Source organism: Lontra canadensis, unplaced genomic scaffold, assembly GCF_010015895.1.
Source record: "Lontra canadensis isolate GAN:19392208 unplaced genomic scaffold, GSC_riverotter_1.0 scaffold21, whole genome shotgun sequence".
In the NCBI taxonomy this organism is placed as follows: Eukaryota; Metazoa; Chordata; class Mammalia; order Carnivora; family Mustelidae; genus Lontra; species Lontra canadensis.
Window position 1 is genome coordinate 24,233,529 of NW_022631015.1, and position 16,528 is coordinate 24,250,056.

The 16,528-nt window shown below is 46.6% G+C and overlaps 1 protein-coding gene across 4 annotated transcripts; it reads left to right on the forward strand.

Moving 5' to 3' along the window:
- The first annotated feature begins 691 nt into the window (after positions 1 to 691).
- On the forward strand, positions 692 to 8,234 carry ZNF391 (zinc finger protein 391). Of its 4 annotated transcripts, none has more exons than XM_032861698.1 (3): positions 692 to 765; positions 5,838 to 6,026; positions 6,959 to 8,234. In XM_032861698.1, exon 3 carries the CDS (start codon positions 7,037 to 7,039, stop codon positions 8,108 to 8,110), a length of 1,074 nt encoding a protein of 357 aa, XP_032717589.1. In that variant the 5' UTR covers positions 692 to 765; positions 5,838 to 6,026; positions 6,959 to 7,036; the 3' UTR covers positions 8,111 to 8,234. The 4 variants fall into 4 exon arrangements, with proteins under 4 accessions (XP_032717589.1, XP_032717588.1, XP_032717592.1 ...); XM_032861697.1 differs by having other exon boundaries at positions 5,916 to 6,026; XM_032861701.1 differs by lacking the exons at positions 692 to 765; positions 5,838 to 6,026 and adding an exon at positions 6,068 to 6,138 and having other exon boundaries at positions 6,963 to 8,234.
- Positions 8,235 to 16,528: the final 8,294 nt, after the last annotated feature.

Below are 16,528 nucleotides of genomic sequence, written 5' to 3' on the forward strand. Positions count from 1 at the left end.
AGGCTCCAGCGGGCTAACCTGGGCCTGAAAGCGAGCACCGGGAGAAGAGCTGTTCCAAAACCTTCCGAACCTGCTTCCTTCTGACCGAGATAAATTCTTAATGCAGAAGGCGGCAGAAAGAAGGGAGAATTCTTGCTGAATTCTTACTGGAAGAGGCGGTGACATGGTCCAAAGAATTTCAGATGGTTAGGGTCACAGGAGGTGCGTGTCGCTGGGAAGTTGGTCCTAAAAGCAGATTGGTTTGCGGGGGGCTGCAGCCGTTATGACCACTGGACTTGGGAGAACAATGATTGGGTAGGATGCAGTATAGTTGTAGCAGTAAAGTGCTCCAAGTAGCTGAAGCATGAGGTAGGAAGGAGGAAGAGTGGAAAGGTCTTGCCACACCATGGTGCAGGAGTCCTCCGATGGAGCCTGAGCAAGGGAATGGCTCCCAGCCTCTCTGAAATCTATCGGAAGGTTCGCCTTCCTGTGCGTCCTCCAAGACCAGGAATGAGAGCTCCTCTGTCCCGGCTCTGTAGCAGCAGGTGCTAAAGGCAGCCTCACAGATTCTCTGAGCATCTGCTTTACAGGTACACCCTCACACTGTTAAATTGCATTCATTTGAGGTACGCCGAGCAATTGTATCTATTTACGTTGTATGTGATATTCTTTATTGTAAATGCTTTGCTGTTTTTTTCACTTGTAGCACTGACAGAAGCTTTATGAGAAAAGACACCCAAGTCCTAGCTGTGCCATTTTACCGTGTGGGACCAAACTCTCAGAGAGGTAAGTGACTGGCCCAGGGTTGCACAGCCCTATGGTGCCACAGCGGCTTCGGCAGCCTTCCTTTTGGCTTTTCAGGAGGAATGAAGAGACTGCTGTCAAACTCCATTTGAACTCCTGTCCTGTGTGGGAAAATTGACCAAGAGCCTGGATTTTATACCTCAGATCACCTAGAGAGTTTAGGGATGGTTTAGACTTGGCCCAGATCCATCCCTTGTACCTTTTATTACTGAGGAACTAGGGACTTCAGGTCAGACGTCAGTGTCTGTTGTCCTTTTCTCTGCATCTGGGAGGAGGTAGGATTGCTTTTAGGCATTTGTTTTACCTCGACCTTTAAGGGTGCATTCAATGTGACATTGCATTCAGATGTGCATTCAGATGTGACATTACCAGAGCAGTGATCCTGGCTGCCTAGAATAAGATCTTTGCCAGCTTTGCCTTTGACCAAAAAGAAAGCCAAGAGAAGGTAGACGAGGGAAGGGTAATTGGCTGTCTCACTAGAAGAGTATGTCCCATGAAAGTTAAGGATTCTTCCTCTTTTTCTGAATGGGTCATCGCACCAAACAGGGGATACATTTATTTTTCTTTTCACAGAACTTCCTTAGGCAAGTCTGCCAAATTTTGCCCAGGATGGGACTATTCGTTGGTTGGCTGCCGATTGCTCATAGTGTCTTCCTCAACACTCCTTTTTCTATTTCATCATTCGGTGATTGAAGAACATCTTACTGGCCTGAATGGTTTCATCCGAAACATGGACCTTAGGCTCTCACATGTCTCTGACGATTTGAAAAAGACTAGGATCATATTAGTCTAATGCCCTTAGTGTAGGCAGACAGGTATGTGCCTTAGTGTTTGGGACTTAAAATTAAACTCCCTGAATCAGAGAGCTTTGTACCAATCAAGTCCAATATCTTCATTTGACAGATGAGGAGACATAAAAACCAAATTGGTTATTTTCCCCTGGGTTTTATATAGCTATCGTTATATCGCTATAATCAAAATCCAGATTACTGGGGTGCATGGGTGGTACAGTCAGTGGAGCATCTGACTCTTGGTTTCGGCTCAGGTCATGATCTCAGGTCTTGAGATAGAGCCCCATGTGGGGCTCCTCACTCAGAGTAGAGTCTGCTTGAGAATCTCTACCTCTTCCCCTGCCCCTCCCCTGTCAAACAAATAAATAAATTTTTTAAAAATATTTTATTTATTTATTTGACAGAGACACAGCAAGAGAGGGAACACAAGCAGGGGGAGTAGAAGAGGGAGAAGCAGGCTTCCCATCCAGCGGGGAGCCTGATGCGGAGTTCGATCCCAGGTCCCTGGGATCATGACCTGAGCTGAAGGCAGATGCTTAACGACTGAGCCACCCAGGTGCCCAATAAATAAATCTTTTAAAAAATCTAGATTCTCTGGTAAATGCTTACATCACAGGGCCTCTATGTGAGGTCTACTGATTCGTGGTGAGGACACCAGCTGCGCTGGGGTGTCTGGAACATTCCACATTCAGCTGACATAGATCAGGCTGTCGTATGAGCGGGACTTAGCACAGCCTCTCAGGGCAGTCACCTTTCAGAGGCAGGCACTCTCTAAACCTCCATGGCACTCTGCAGTTAAGGTCATGCTGGTATCCTGGGATCAGTGGGGTTATTTTCTTGGCCATTTAGGGCCACAGGAGTGGAAAGTGAAACTCAGGTTTTGTTCCCTAGTGAGTTTGAGTCTAGGATTTAATGCTTGGCTTGGGGCCAAATTATTTCACCTTTCTGTACCTCAGGTTCTTCATTTGTTTTGAGGGGATAACAGTAGTACCCCTCTCACTGTTGTGAGGCATAAAGGACTCAATACTCATAAAACGCTTATAAAAGACAGATGCAAAAGACCTAAAGAATCTCCCAAGTTAGGTTCCTTTGTTTTAATGTAGAAGCTCTCCCCAGTGGGGTTTCTATGTCTCTATCATGTGTCACATATACAAACAGAAAATGCATGATACAGTTATACATGTAATGAACTTCTCTGTAATGACAACATAACTACATTTTAGGACACTTGTACTATACAGTATATATACGAATTGAATTCTGTAGATCAACTGGTATCACATTGGCTTAGCTTACCAATCCCCAGGATATTAATGAGCATGAGGAGGACCCTCCACCTCAAACTGTCCGTCTGTCTTTGAATTCTGTCCTCGTCCTTTCTCTCTTCAGGATGTTCTGCATACTTTTAGGGAGCCTAAGTTTTCATGGATCTAAGAAGACAATTTACAAAGATCTTCAAATTTCGGATCTTCCTGGTCAAGGGGAAAACCTAAACCACCAAAACTTAAACATCCTTGGAACAATATCTCTTCCCCAGGATGGGATATAATGTGTAATAATGTAGTAACATCCCACTGGGAACCAAAGTCCAACTTACCATCCTGTAGTAAAACTGACAGATAGTATTAATTACTTGTAGATATAATTTCCAAAATATCAATGTCTTACCTAACTCTGATATGAAGGAAAGTAATTTATATTAGAATAGTGTGTAGTTCAGTGTGTACAGTTTGGATGAAATGGATATCTGCACCTGTTCACAAAATCACTGTGAATACAACAGTTACAAATATGGCCTGATAGATGAATCTAGTACTATAAGTGGTTTGATTTTCCTGAAACGGTGAGCAAGTCCTAATAGCATCCAAAGAAAGAGAAGTTTATTTCCCTAATTTTCCAGTATATATCAAAGCTGTGCAAAATATTTTGTATCTCCACGTAGTGTTAGGTTCTAGCCTTAGGTAACTATTTAAACTTTTTTTTTAGAGTGGGGGGAGGGGCAGAGAGAGAGGAGGGAGAGAGAGAATCTCAAGCAGGTTCCATGCCCAGCATGGAGCCCAATGCAGGCCTCGATCCCAGGACTCTGAGAGCACGACCTGAGCCGAAATCAAGAGTTGGATGCTTTAACCGACTAAGCCACCCAGGTGCCACTATTGCCACATTAACAACCTTTTTTAAAAACCTGAACAACCTTTTTTAAAAAATTAACATATTATATATGATGTGCCCCAGGGGTACAGGTCTGTGGATCACCAGGCTTACACAGTTCACAGCACTCACCATAGCCCATACCCTCCCCAATGTCCAGGATCCAGCTACCCTTTCCCTCGCCCACAACCCCCCAGCAACCCTCATTTTGTTTTGTGAGATTAAGAGTCTCTTATGGTTTTTCTCCCTCCCCGGTCCCATCTTGTTTCATTTTTTCCCTCCCACCCCCTACGACTCCCCGCCCTGCCTCTCAAATTCCTCACTTCAGAGAGATCATGTGATAATTGTCTTTCTCTGTTGACTTACTTTGCTCAGTGTAATACCCTCTAGTTCTATCCACGTCGTTGCAGATGGCAAGATTTCATTTCTTTTGATGGCTGCATAGTATTCCATTGTATATACACCACATCTTCTTTATCCATTCATCTGTTGATGGACATCCAGGCTTTTTCCATAGTTTGGCTATTGTTACATTCGGGGTGCTCCTTTGGTTAACTACATTCATTAACAACGTTTTGAAAGTCACACGGGGGGGGGCGCCTGGGTGGCTCAGTGGGTTAAAGCCTCTGCCTTCGGCTCAGGTCATGATCCCAGGGTCCTGGGATCGAGCCCCACATCGGGCTCTCTGCTCAGCAGGGAGCCTGCTTCCTCCTCTCTCTCTCTGCCTGCCTCTCTGCCTACTTGTAATCTCTGCCTGTCAAATAAATAAATAAAGTCTTAAAAAAAAAGAAAGTCACACAGGATCAGGAACATTTTTTTGTTTTGCAGGAATGCCCATTATCCCTGATCCACACTAAATTCCAGTAGCACCATCCAATCAACATTACAGTCCAGAAAAACCCTTTACCAATTCCCAGAACTCTCCCTGGGAGGTAGTACTGCTGCCTTGAGAATTACTGTCATAAATGAAATAACAGTGAGCTGTCAACAAAATCATGATGGTGTAGTTGCAGGGTCTGTGCTGCAAGAATGCAGGCCAGCCAGTCCAGCAATATGGCAAATTCCCGCTAAGGAATGAGGACACCGTGAAGTATACAACCGGATTGTACAGAGAGGTTCTAAAAAATCAGACTCTTAGTCTAGTGGTAGGTCTTCTGTGTTCCCTGTTTCCAGTCGGAAGGCATATTTTTGGCCAAGCTGGATACAGACAGCATCATCCCATTGCCTTTGAGGGTCTTCTCCATGCATGACTTCTTGGTGGATGTCCTCCACGGCGCACCTGCACATGTGGGAGGGTTACTGGTCTACAAGAAAGGAAATACCTCTGAAACCAGATCATGTCCTAACCCAGTGGATCTCAAATTGGGCTGTGAGCAGAAGCATTAGGGAAAATGGTATATAGTTTGTAGCCGAATGTCAAGCACAGGGGCTCAGATGAAGCCATAAGAGAATGGCTTAAAGAAAAAACCTTTCATGGGGAAAGTTAGAGTCCAGAGATGGGCGAGGAATGGCACAGATTCCCATATCCTCCCATTCTCCCAGCAGAAAGGCCTCTGTAGAGGGATGCTCTGCTGGTCAGTTTTCCAGGAGATGGCCTGCTGCTCTTCCTCAGGGGCAAGTATAAGAACAACCCCGTCAGTGGGGAGCTAAATGGACCACTTGGGGCCAGGCAGCCTGAGTGTGGGGTGCTGGCTGTGTAGTAGGGGTGTCTGGGGAAGCTGGCTGCCTACTTCCTGGGAATCTTCGGAGCCTTGGAAGTGTTGGCCCTGCTGGCAGAAGGGAGAAGCCACCGGGCTAGGGGATGCTGAGTGTGTATTTGAGACCCTCCTGCTCCGAGGAAGGTTTTTCAGGCAATCTAGAGTATGTTTCTAGGGTTCTTTGTGGACAATTCTACTTGTCAGGTTATATGAAGTTATTAGATAAAAATGCCTGGGCCCGTATCATACCTGCTGGGTCTGAAGCAAGGCCCAGGTATCTCAACTAATAAGTCCCATGGGGGATTCTGATGTGAATGTGTATAACCTTCTGGAACCCAATTTTGGCCCCTTTTAGAAAGCCATTTTCGCCAGGCCATCCTCCCACAGCTTCTGAAAGTTCACACCACCTTTTCTATAGATCAAGGCATTAAGATTGAGCACTGAATAGCCCTGTGTCTCCACCACCCAAGCCTTGTGTTAAATCCTTTCCCTTCAGCTGGAATCCCAGCATGTGACTTGGACATTGTCATTTGGTCGGAGGGAGGACAGCTGAGGATGCTGGATCTTCAGGCCCTGAAGAGGGAAGTGAGCAAAAATACCTGTCTGGGTGAGTGATATCATGAAAAGACCAGCAATTCGATATTTAGGAGACACGAGTTCCAGTCTAAGCTCTTGGAATTCACCGGGTGACTTAAGTTAGTCTGCTTGCTATTTGTCAAGTAAGTGAGCGGGCCTCGGTGACTCCGAGAGTAGACTTGTTTAGAAGAACACCTAGATTAGCTGGAAGGAGGGTTGGGGGGCATGTCCGGTTGCAGTGTTGTAGACAGCGTTTCTGAAATTCTGTTCTCTCTCAATCCCAAGAAAATGATTGCATCCAAGCTTGACAGAATCACCCTTACTGTTTGCTTTTTTTGGAGGGTGTCTTTTTTATACTTAAGAGTCTACTCTTGGGGCACCTGGGTGGCTCAGTGGGTTAAGCCTCTGCCTTTGGCTCAGGTCATGGTCTCAGAGTCCTGGGATCGAGCCCCACATTGGGCTCCCTGCTCAGTGGGGAGCCTGCTTCCCCCTCTCTCTCTGCCTGCCTCTCTGCCTGCTTGTGATCTCTCTCTCTCTGTCAAATAAATAAATAAAAAATCTTAAAAAAAAAAAAAGAGTCTACTCTTCTCATCCCTTTCCCTCCTGCCTCTTACCACTGCTCATTGGCTCTAATAACTGATAGCTCACTTTACTTTCTACTCCCCTACTCTCTGTTCATTGGCTGGTATATCTGCTCATTCCATTTTTTTGGCTGAGTCCCATCACCCTTCCCATAGTTCTTGATGTCTCTGTGCTCCCCATGCCTGTTATAAAAACTCTGCCCGTTATCTCTTCTGTTCCCGTTCCCTTGCCTTCAACTTCCCTTTTTGTTTTCTTCCCATATAATGTTGCTAGTGTGCGTGAATAGCAAATTTGCTATCTTTTTTTTTCCCCCCTGCTGGTTTATTTTTCTTTCTCTCTATACTAGATGCAGGTGACATTTGCACTTTAAATCTCTTTCAGATAGGGAGCTGTGAACGGAGCCAAAGCAGCAGCACCAATCAGGCTATTTCTGAAGAACCAGAGTTTTCAGTGTCAGCCATGCAAAGTCTCAGAAGGAGTACTGCCCAAGGTCCTCCGAATGAAGAGGCCTATAAAGGTGAGGGCCGGTTATCGAGGCAGACAAAATGTCCTGTCCGGAAGACATCTTTTGAGAAAACAGCAATCAGGAACATGTCAATGACCCTTAAGGAAATTTTTGCTAGGGAGAGAGTTCCTGAATCTAGTGAATTTAGTCTAAGCTCAAAAGTTAATACACAGCAGAACATTCCAAAGGGAGCTAGATCCCCCATATCTAGGAAAAACTCCGAAGATAATTTGGACTTCATTAAACACCAAAAACTCTTCCCACAAAAGAAACCTTGTAAATGCAATGAATGTGGGAAAGCCTTCAGTTACCAATCAGACCTTATTGTCCACAGGAGAATTCATGGTGGAGAAAAGCCTTTTGAATGCAATGAATGTGGAAAGACTTTTAGCCGAAGTACACACCTTATCGAGCATCAGAGAACTCACACTGGAGAGAAGCCGTACGAATGCAGCGAGTGTGGAAAAGCTTTTAGCCGGAGCACGCACCTGAGTCTGCACCAGAGGGTCCACACGGGAGAGAAGCCCTATGAGTGTGGTGAGTGCGGGAAAGCCTTCAGCCGGAGCACGAACCTCAGCCAGCACCAGCGAACTCACACTCAGGAGAAACCTTACAAATGTACCGAGTGTGGGAAAGCCTTCAGCGACCGCTCGACCATAATTCAGCATCAACGGATACACACTGGAGAGAATCCCTATGAGTGCCGTGAGTGCGGGAAGGCTTTCAGCTGGGTCTCCTCTCTCAGCGAGCACCAGAGAACACACACGGGCGAGAAGCCCTACGAATGCGGCGACTGTGGGAAAGTGTTCAGTCGCAGCTCTTCCCTCGCCGAGCATCAGAGGACCCACACCGGGGAGAAGCCCCACGAATGCGGAGAATGTGGGAAGGGCTTCGGTCGGAGCTCATCGCTTATCATTCACCAGAGAACTCACACCGGGGAGAAGCCGTACAAGTGTAATGACTGTGGGAAAGCCTTCAGCCAGAGTTCAACCCTCATCAGACACCAGCGACTTCACGCTAAAGAGTAACAGTCGAGCTTTCTCCTTAATGTGCGCGGAAGAGCACGCCGCACTCGCATCCTGTTCCTGCAAGGAGAAACAGATTCGTCTGTGGAGTTTTCTTCTCTACTAGCTAGCTGTAAGCCAGGGTCAAGGTAGCTTCCTTCCGTTTTGTCAGCTAGATGCTGCAATGAGTGATCAGTAAAAGGGGGTGAGTCTAGGAACCGAACATATTCCCTCTCCTCCCCCGGAGCACTCCCCTTAGAGTGTAGACCTGACACCTTGTATCTGCTCACCTGTCTGTGCCCTGGGGCTCCGGTCCCTGTGCAGTCAGCCCCTTTACTTCGAGAGGAAGTCCTGAGTGACAGAGTGTGAGTGTGTGTGAGTGTGACGCCAGCTCCAGTACCAGAAGAGAAGGAGCTGGCTTCAGAACAGGAAAAAAATCTTCCCACCAGTTTGCTGATAATGGTGTTGAGGCAAATCCAGTTTCTGATTTTATACTAACAGATTTTTCTGTTAAACCTTTTTTGTTGTAGCGTGTTTTCCTCAAAGTATAAACCATGTGCCTAACTAATCCTAGTATTTTTTTATATTATCCTCATCGAGAATGACCTAAAACTTACATTGAGTTCTTCTATCATTAAAAAAAAAAAATTGCTTCCCTAGTTTTTAATTTTCTTCTGTTTGTAGGCTTTATGAAACTTACACCCTCTGGTCCTAACTCTCACCATTCCTATAAAGCTCATCTCTCAAGGACAAATTCCGTGACTGTTTCTTAGTCTTTTTTCCCACTTGACATTTGCAGAATTGACACTTTGGGCTACTCTCATGCCTTAAAACTTGAGCTTCTTCGGGCATCCCCAATTCTGTGCTGATCCACACTTTTCCTACCTCATGGCACTCTCTGACTAACGTGATCAGCTGTATAACTTTGGGCAAGAGTTAAACTAGAGTGATCTCATTTTATTGGGCTGTAATACTTGAGGTCGCTCAATTAGATTGTAAACTTCCTGAAGACAAAGGTCTTTTAGATTCCTGTGAAACATGCAAAGTGCAGAATGGTCACTAAATGCCCTGTAATTACTGCCTACTTTATACCAGGTAACTGGCCTGCTAGATTTCATCTGAAATGGTTTACGAGTTGATTTCTTGCCCTATTCCTAATGCTGCTGCTAGGTGCTCAGGAGTCGGGGCTCAGATTACGAGAGTCAGCAGGGCTGCCCTTGTCTCCCTGCCTTTAGCAGCCTGACTAAACAACCATCTTGTCCAAAGAGTTCACGGTTCCTAGGACAAAGATCAAACTCTCTCACTCCAGGGCCTTCCACACTTAGGTCTATTTACTTATTTTCCATTACTCTCCAGTACCTGCAGCCAGGCCTGTCCTTGGGGTCTGTTATACCCTCTTCTCGCACTTGACTTCTTTCCACACTGTGTGTGGCCCCCTTTTACATGTCTGGCTTTCCCCCGTGTCTCCAGAAATCTCATCCGCACGTTATGAAAGGCCTTGCTCAGGTCCTGCCTCCTCTGACACCTGGGGTCTCCCACCTTAGAAGTCCTGTGCAGTGGTGGTTTGCCCTGATTTTCCTGCATTACAAACTCTCCTGTTCTGTTTTCTGATTCGCTCAGGTGCTTTTTTTCCCATAAGCTTTTGGAGTTAGACATTACCTTAAATCTCTCAGAAGCCCCGTCTAATACATGATATAATGCAGGTCTAGACTCCAGTTTTAGTCTAAACAGGGAGGGTTTAATTGAATCGTGTAATCTCTTAGTCTTTTGAATGGAGGGAGAGCCTTTAAATATTATGTAAATTCACTCTTGGGACTAATTCTCCATTAGAGTTCCTGGGATGCTGGCCTCTTGGCTTTCCATTTCATGAGACCGTTGTAAGGAATAAGTGCGTTTATTCGTGTAAAGTGATGAAAACAGTGCCTGACCTAAAGTGAGTGCTCAGTAAATGCTCATTGTAATGATTCTGCTGCACATCAGCCCATAGCCTTTCATTTCCTCCCATGCAGGGTCTGTAAGTCCATTACCAGCAGTGGAAAACTAGGGTTACCATCCGTTAGGTTAGAAGATGTTTATGCTAATTGTGGTAACAGGCAATAGCCATCCATCTGTATTTCTGGTACATATCATGTGTCAAAGGGACTTAAGATAGCTTACAAGATAGGAAAAAATGGAAAACCAAAACACATAAGAATCAGCATTCGGGGGCGCCTGGGTGGCTTGGTTGGTGAAGCATCTGCCTTCCACTCAGGGCATGATCTCAGGGTCCTGGGATCGAGCCCTGAGTCAGGCTTCCTGCTCAATGGGGAGTCTGCTCCCTCTCCCTCTGCCCTTCCCCTGCTTGTGTGCTCTCTCTCTCTCAGATAAATAAATCAATAAAATCTTTTTTAAAAATCAGCATTAGAGAAAGGGGACAGACCAGAAGACCAACATGAGGACAAGTATGGTATGCTGTAGTTACCCAGATAGAGGTGTAAACTGGGCATTCTGGCAACTGAAGGGGGATGGTCATTTGGTTACTTTGTATTTGGAAAGAAAAAAAATGCCCATTCTTCAAGGAAAGCTTTCTTTCTTTCTTTTTTTTTTTTTGACCACTCTTCTGTGGTCATCTCTTCTCTTGTTTATGCCTTTTAAATTCTTTGCCATCATTGTGATGAAGTGTCCAGAGGAAGCAGAGATAAGCACAGGGTTCATTCTCCATTTTCAACCTCTCAGCTCTGTCCCCCAGCTAATCCCCTCACTCCCCACCCCATGTGACAGCCTGACCTTTGATGTGGCCTTCCCTGCCCCTCCACCAGCCACCCTGTACGCCCAAGCCCAGGGCCTCTCTCTGCTCCTCACTGGCACCTTAGCCGCCCCGGAGAGGGACAGTGATAGATGGGCAGGCGGACTTCAAGTTCTTTCTACTCAGGTTCTGAGTCAGGGGTATCCCAGGCACACTGTGCTCTTTCCTGACTGGGCCTTTGCAGATACTGTTCCCTCTCTCTGTTTCTCTGAAACCCCTTCAGCCCCAGCCCTGCCTCCTGGCATGTCTCTCTGGTGGGGGTTCCTACTCATCTGCAGGCTGGGACCCCTCTCCTGGGAAGCCCCAAGTGGTACAGATCTGGTTCAGCCATCACAGCCAGGATCTTATCGCAGTCTACGAACATCTGCATAATGGGTGTGGCACCCGTCCCCCTCACCAGTCTCCCCTGACCTCCCCAAAGCCGCAGCAGGGCAAGAAGTCTTCCTTGCCATGTTGCATGATAAAGCAAGGAGTTCTTTTCTCCCAAGTTGGCCCAGCCCTGGGAAGACGCTGAGGCCAGACGGATCCTCTAACATCCTAATGACCACACTACACCCAGCTTAAAACCCATTCATGGCTACTCAGTGCTGCTGGCCTGCCTGGCCCGTGCTGCTTCCGTGGCACCCAGTCTCTGCTCCCTGCCCCCACCTCATTTTTCTTCCAAGAGAGCCTGAGTCCTCCCAGTCTGCTGGCTAACTGCTGGGAGCCCTTTCTCTCCCCCCACAGCCAGCATCTTCATAGATCTTGTCCCAAAGCTTTCCTAATAGTTAGATTTAAGATGAATGATAAATTTTTTCATTTGTCTGCATGTAATTTTACAATGCATTTGATAGCAAAAATTAAAGAATAATGTATTCTCCACAACACCTAGCATATGTAGGTTCTCCAGTGAACAAATATTTAGTTCATAGTGGACAGCTCAGAAAGGAAGGGGTGAAGATTGTTCTTGCGTGGAGTGGGTTCTGAAGGAGCAGGGCATAGAGTAGATAACTGCGTAATAACTGGGCGCTGTAAGAAAAGCTCTTTTCACTCACTTGAGTCATTTAATTTCTATCTCATGGGATGAAAAAGCTGGTGTTTTGGATGTGAAATAACTTAAAAAGGATCAGATTTGACCCCAATTCTGCTGACCAGTATTGGACCTCTTAAGATTTTATTTATTTGAGAGAGAGAGTACAAGAAGGGGGAGGGTCAGAGGGAGAAGCAGACGCACCATTGAGCAGGAAGCCTGATGTGGGACTTGATCCCAGGGCTCCAGGATCATGACCTGAGGTGAAGGCAGCTGCTTAACCAACTGAGCACCCAAGGCACCCAGTACTGGACCTCTTAGGGTGGACAGTGACAAGGTCTGGAAAAGAAAGACAGTGAGTAAAGGCGGAGAGGTGGGGAAAAGCCCTGTTTGTTCCAGTACATGAACTGGACTGTGGCAGGGAGTTCAGTGAAGTCAAGAATGAGAACGCGGACTTGGAATTGGGTGACTTGGTGATGGCCACTTCCAGTCCGAGATCGTGTTTGGGGTTAACAAGGGAATTACAGGAGATGACTGATGATGGTGATTAAGTGTGGTTTCGAGGAGAGAAGAGTAATCTGGGAGAGGAGACAGGACGGCTTGGAGCTGAGAGAGAGAGAGAGAGAAGGCAGAAGTCAGGTGAGAAGCTGGAGCCTTAGGATGGGGGTATTGGGAATTGAAGAGCCACGGGTGGATGAAGAAGTGGTGCCCAGATTCAGGCAAGGGAGAAGGGGGGCCAGAGGCTACATTCCTTAATTGCTGTGGTTAATTCTCCTTTGAGTGACCTGCACCATCAGGGAGGGGCTTCGGATATGCGCTCAGGGGGTAACACAAATGTCCACTCTGATAAGATTATCTTGCGTCTTCTCAGTCACTGTGGACCCAGAAGCGTTTGGGATTTCCCCTGGGGAAGTCGAGTCAGAGGGGTGCGTGATGGGGAGAGGTCCGCCTTTCTGCGAGGACAAGCGGGGGGCCTGCCCGCACATCCCTGCGCTCGCCGCCCGCGGACACACCTGTCTGGCTCAGTGCGCCTTACATCCGGACGCGCACGTGCACACGTGCGGCGGGGGCCTCGCGTCCTTCCGGTGCGGTCGCTCGCTGGGCCGGTCGCGGCGCGAGGACTGGAGCCTACGCGCTCTGAGGGCCGACGCGCCCCGGCCCTTTCCGTCCCCGTAGGCAGGCGGCGGCCGAGGCGCGCGGCTCTGCCCCGACGTGGGCGCGACGCCGCCGCTGCCCTAAAGCCCACGCACCGGCGTCCGGTGGGCGCGGCGGAGCCGGGTGGGCCAGAGTGGCGGAAGGGCGCGGTGTCCCACGAGGGGTTGGCCGAGGCTGCGCCCCTGGGGCGGCCCGCGCTCGGCTGCCCCTGAGGCCTCTTGCGCGTCTTTCTTTTTTTAAAAGCGGCTCGCTGCCTTTTCACTTCAGCGGGGGTAGAGCTAGCGGTGCCCACCTGTGGAGTCTGCGCCTGCGAGGACCGCGAATGCACGCGGCGCTGGCGGAGGTGAGTGGCCGTGCCCTCCGGAGGAGAGCCGTGCAGGTAGCGCTCGCCGTGCGCGAATAGCGGGGCCGCGGGGCACGAATACCGGGGCCGCGGTGCTTTGCTTTTCCAGAAGGTTTTTGCGTCAGGTTTGCCGACGACTTCTCTATCTGCTGGGGGCACAAAACACTTGACCGCGACGTTCATTGTTGTCTACGTTATTCTAATGCTTTTTGCTACAGGGATGAGGGCTCTGACTCTAGATTCTATTTTGATACATAGTTTTAACGAAGAAAGTGCATTGTTGACCATGGTTGTTGAATTAATATACCTGATTTTCGGTCCCGTTCTTATGCAAAGTTTTGTGTTGAAATGGTGCTGGTGGTTTTCTGGCTTTCCTCGCATGCCTTAACTTGTTCTTGCAAACTAATCAGAAGGTGTTGCATTTTCATCTTTTTAAACAGAGATGGAAAAAGGAACGGACTTTGAAGTTGCGGAGGAATAGTCTTTGCCCTAATTCCTAGTTGAGGGCTCCTTGTGCAGAGTTTTGGGACATGGAGGCCACAGCTGCTGATCAATTTAACTTTTACATCTCATCAAAGCCATGTTTTTCTCATCATATCACCTTTTGCCTTTTCTCTCCCAACACCTGATGCTTTTCATGTTTGGCTATGAAAGGAAATGAAGGAGGTGGAAAGGAAGGCAGTCCTAGGGAGAGATTTAGGAAAAGGGGTTGGAGGGGAATCAAGACTCCAAATCTGTACCTTCTATGATTGCTTTGAGTTTTTATCTCAAAGATCATAAAACCAGTCAAATCCACTTTAAACTTGTTCTCTAGAAATAATTAAACTGATAAAACATAATATTCACTGCTAAAAAAAAGTACTGAAATTTTGCCACAATTTTGGTTTGTCTTCCTTTTATTTTGCTGACTTTAAAAATGTTCTTAATTTAAATTCCAGTATACTTAACCCACAGTGTTGTATTAGTTTCAGGTGTGCAATACAGTGATTCAGCAGTTTCATACAACACCTGGTGCTCATGATAAGTGCCGTTCTTAATCCCCATCACCTGTTTCCCCCACCACCTCCCCACTTCCCCTCTGGTAACCATCAGTGTATTCTCTAGAATTAAGACTCTGTTTCTTCATTTGTCTCTCTTTTTGCCCCTTTGCTTGTTTTTTTTTTTTTCTTAAATTCCCCATGTGAGTGAAATACTATGGTATTTGTCTTTCTCTGATTTATTTCACTTAGCATAATACCCGCCAGTTCCATCCATATTGTGGCAAATGGCAAGATCTCATTCTCTTTAATGGCTGAGTAATATCCCATTGTGTATATACACAGCGTATCTTTATCCATTCATCTGTCCGTGGACACTTGGGCTGCTTCTGTAATTTGGATATTATAGATAATGCTGCTGTAAACATAAGGGTACCTGTATCCCCTTGAATTAGTGAATATTTGGGATAAATAGTAATGTGATTACTGGATCATAGAGTGTTCTGTACTTAACTTTTTTTTTTTTAAGATTGTATTAATTGAGAGAGAGCACGAGTGGGGGGAGGGATAGGGAGAAGCAGACACCCTGCTGAGGGGGGATCCTGATAGGGGACTAGATCCTGGGACTCCAGGATCATGACCAGAGCTGAAGACAGGTGTTTAACTTACTGAGCAACCCAGGCGCCCTTCTATACTTAACTTTTTGAGGAGCCTCCATACTATTTTCCAGAATGGCTGCACCAGCTTGCATTTCCACCAACAGTGGAAGAACATTCCCCTTTCTCCCCATCCTTGCCAACATCTATTGTTTGTTGAGGTTTTTTTTTAAGATTTTATTTATTTATTTGACAGAGGTCACAAGTAGGCAGAGAGGCAGGCAGAGAGGGAGAGGAGGAAGCAGGCTCCTTGCTGAGGAGAGACCCTGACTTGGGCTTCGATCTCAGGACCCCAAGACCATGACCTGAGCCGAAGGCAGAGGCTTAGCTCACTGAGCCACCCAGGCGCCCAAGGTTGTTTTTTTGTTTTGTTTTTATTTATTTATTTATTTATTAGAGAGTATGAGCTCACAAGGAGGATGATCTGCAGAGGGAGAGGGAGACGCAGGCTCTCCACTGAGGAGGGAGCCGAATGTGGGGCTTGATTCCAAGACCCTGAAATCATGACCTGAGCCAAAGGCAGATGCTTCACTGACTGAGCCACCTACGTGCCCCCTGAGTTGTTAATTTTAGCCATTCTGACAGGTGTGAGGTAATCTCATTGTAAATTTGATTTGCATTTCCCTGGTGATGAGTAATGTCGAGCATCTTTTCATATGTCTGTCAGCCATCTGGATGTCTTCTTTGGAGAAATGTCTCTTTCTTCTGTCCATTTTTTAATTGGATAAATTATTTGGTTTTTGGTGTGTTGAGTTGTATTTTGCTGAGATATTTTAAATGAAATTGAAATATCATGTAATTTCATCCCTCTCTGTTTCTTTATGCATTTCTAAAAACCAGGAACAATTTCCTGTGTTACCACAATGCTACTATCAGACCTAACAAAACTAACAGTAATTCCTTGGATACCCTGCATTTTGTAGATGAAATAAACCTGAGCTACATATTCTGTTTTGGAAAGTACAGAGGAACTGAGGTAGCCTGGCTCTGGATGTGGATCCATGCTAAGTTTAAGGGTTGAGACAGGACATTTCTTCCTTGTGATGCTCACCTTTTATCCTAACTTCCAAGACCCTAGAGTAGAACTGCTGTAACCGAACCTGTTCATTTCCTCAGAACATTCGCTTCTCTGGGCGCCTGGGTGGCTCAGTCAGTTGGGCGGGCAGCAGGCTCTTGATTCAGCTCTAGGTGTCCTGGGATCTCAGGGTCCTGGGATCAGAGTCTGCTTGTCCCTCTCCCTCTGCTCCTCACCCCGCTCTCTCAAATAAATAAAATCTTAAAAAACAAAACTGGTGTCTGGGGAGCTAAAGACTTAAGTCCTTGAGAACCATCGTCTAATATTTTTCCTCACTTTCCGTCTTCTCTGATAGGCATCTTCCATCTTATAACTTGATAGTCTTAAAGGACTCTTAGCAATGAAAATCTGGCAACCAAAATTAAAAACACAGCTCATATCCAACCCAACAGCAAATCCTGTTGGCCCTACTTCAGAATGGTTCTGGAGTCAAACTATTTCC

Bases quoted from the DNA above. Each gene is read 5' to 3' on its own strand.
- ZNF391 (XM_032861698.1), top strand. From the start codon at position 7,037: ATGCAAAGTCTCAGAAGGAGTACTGCCCAAGGTCCTCCGAATGAAGAG.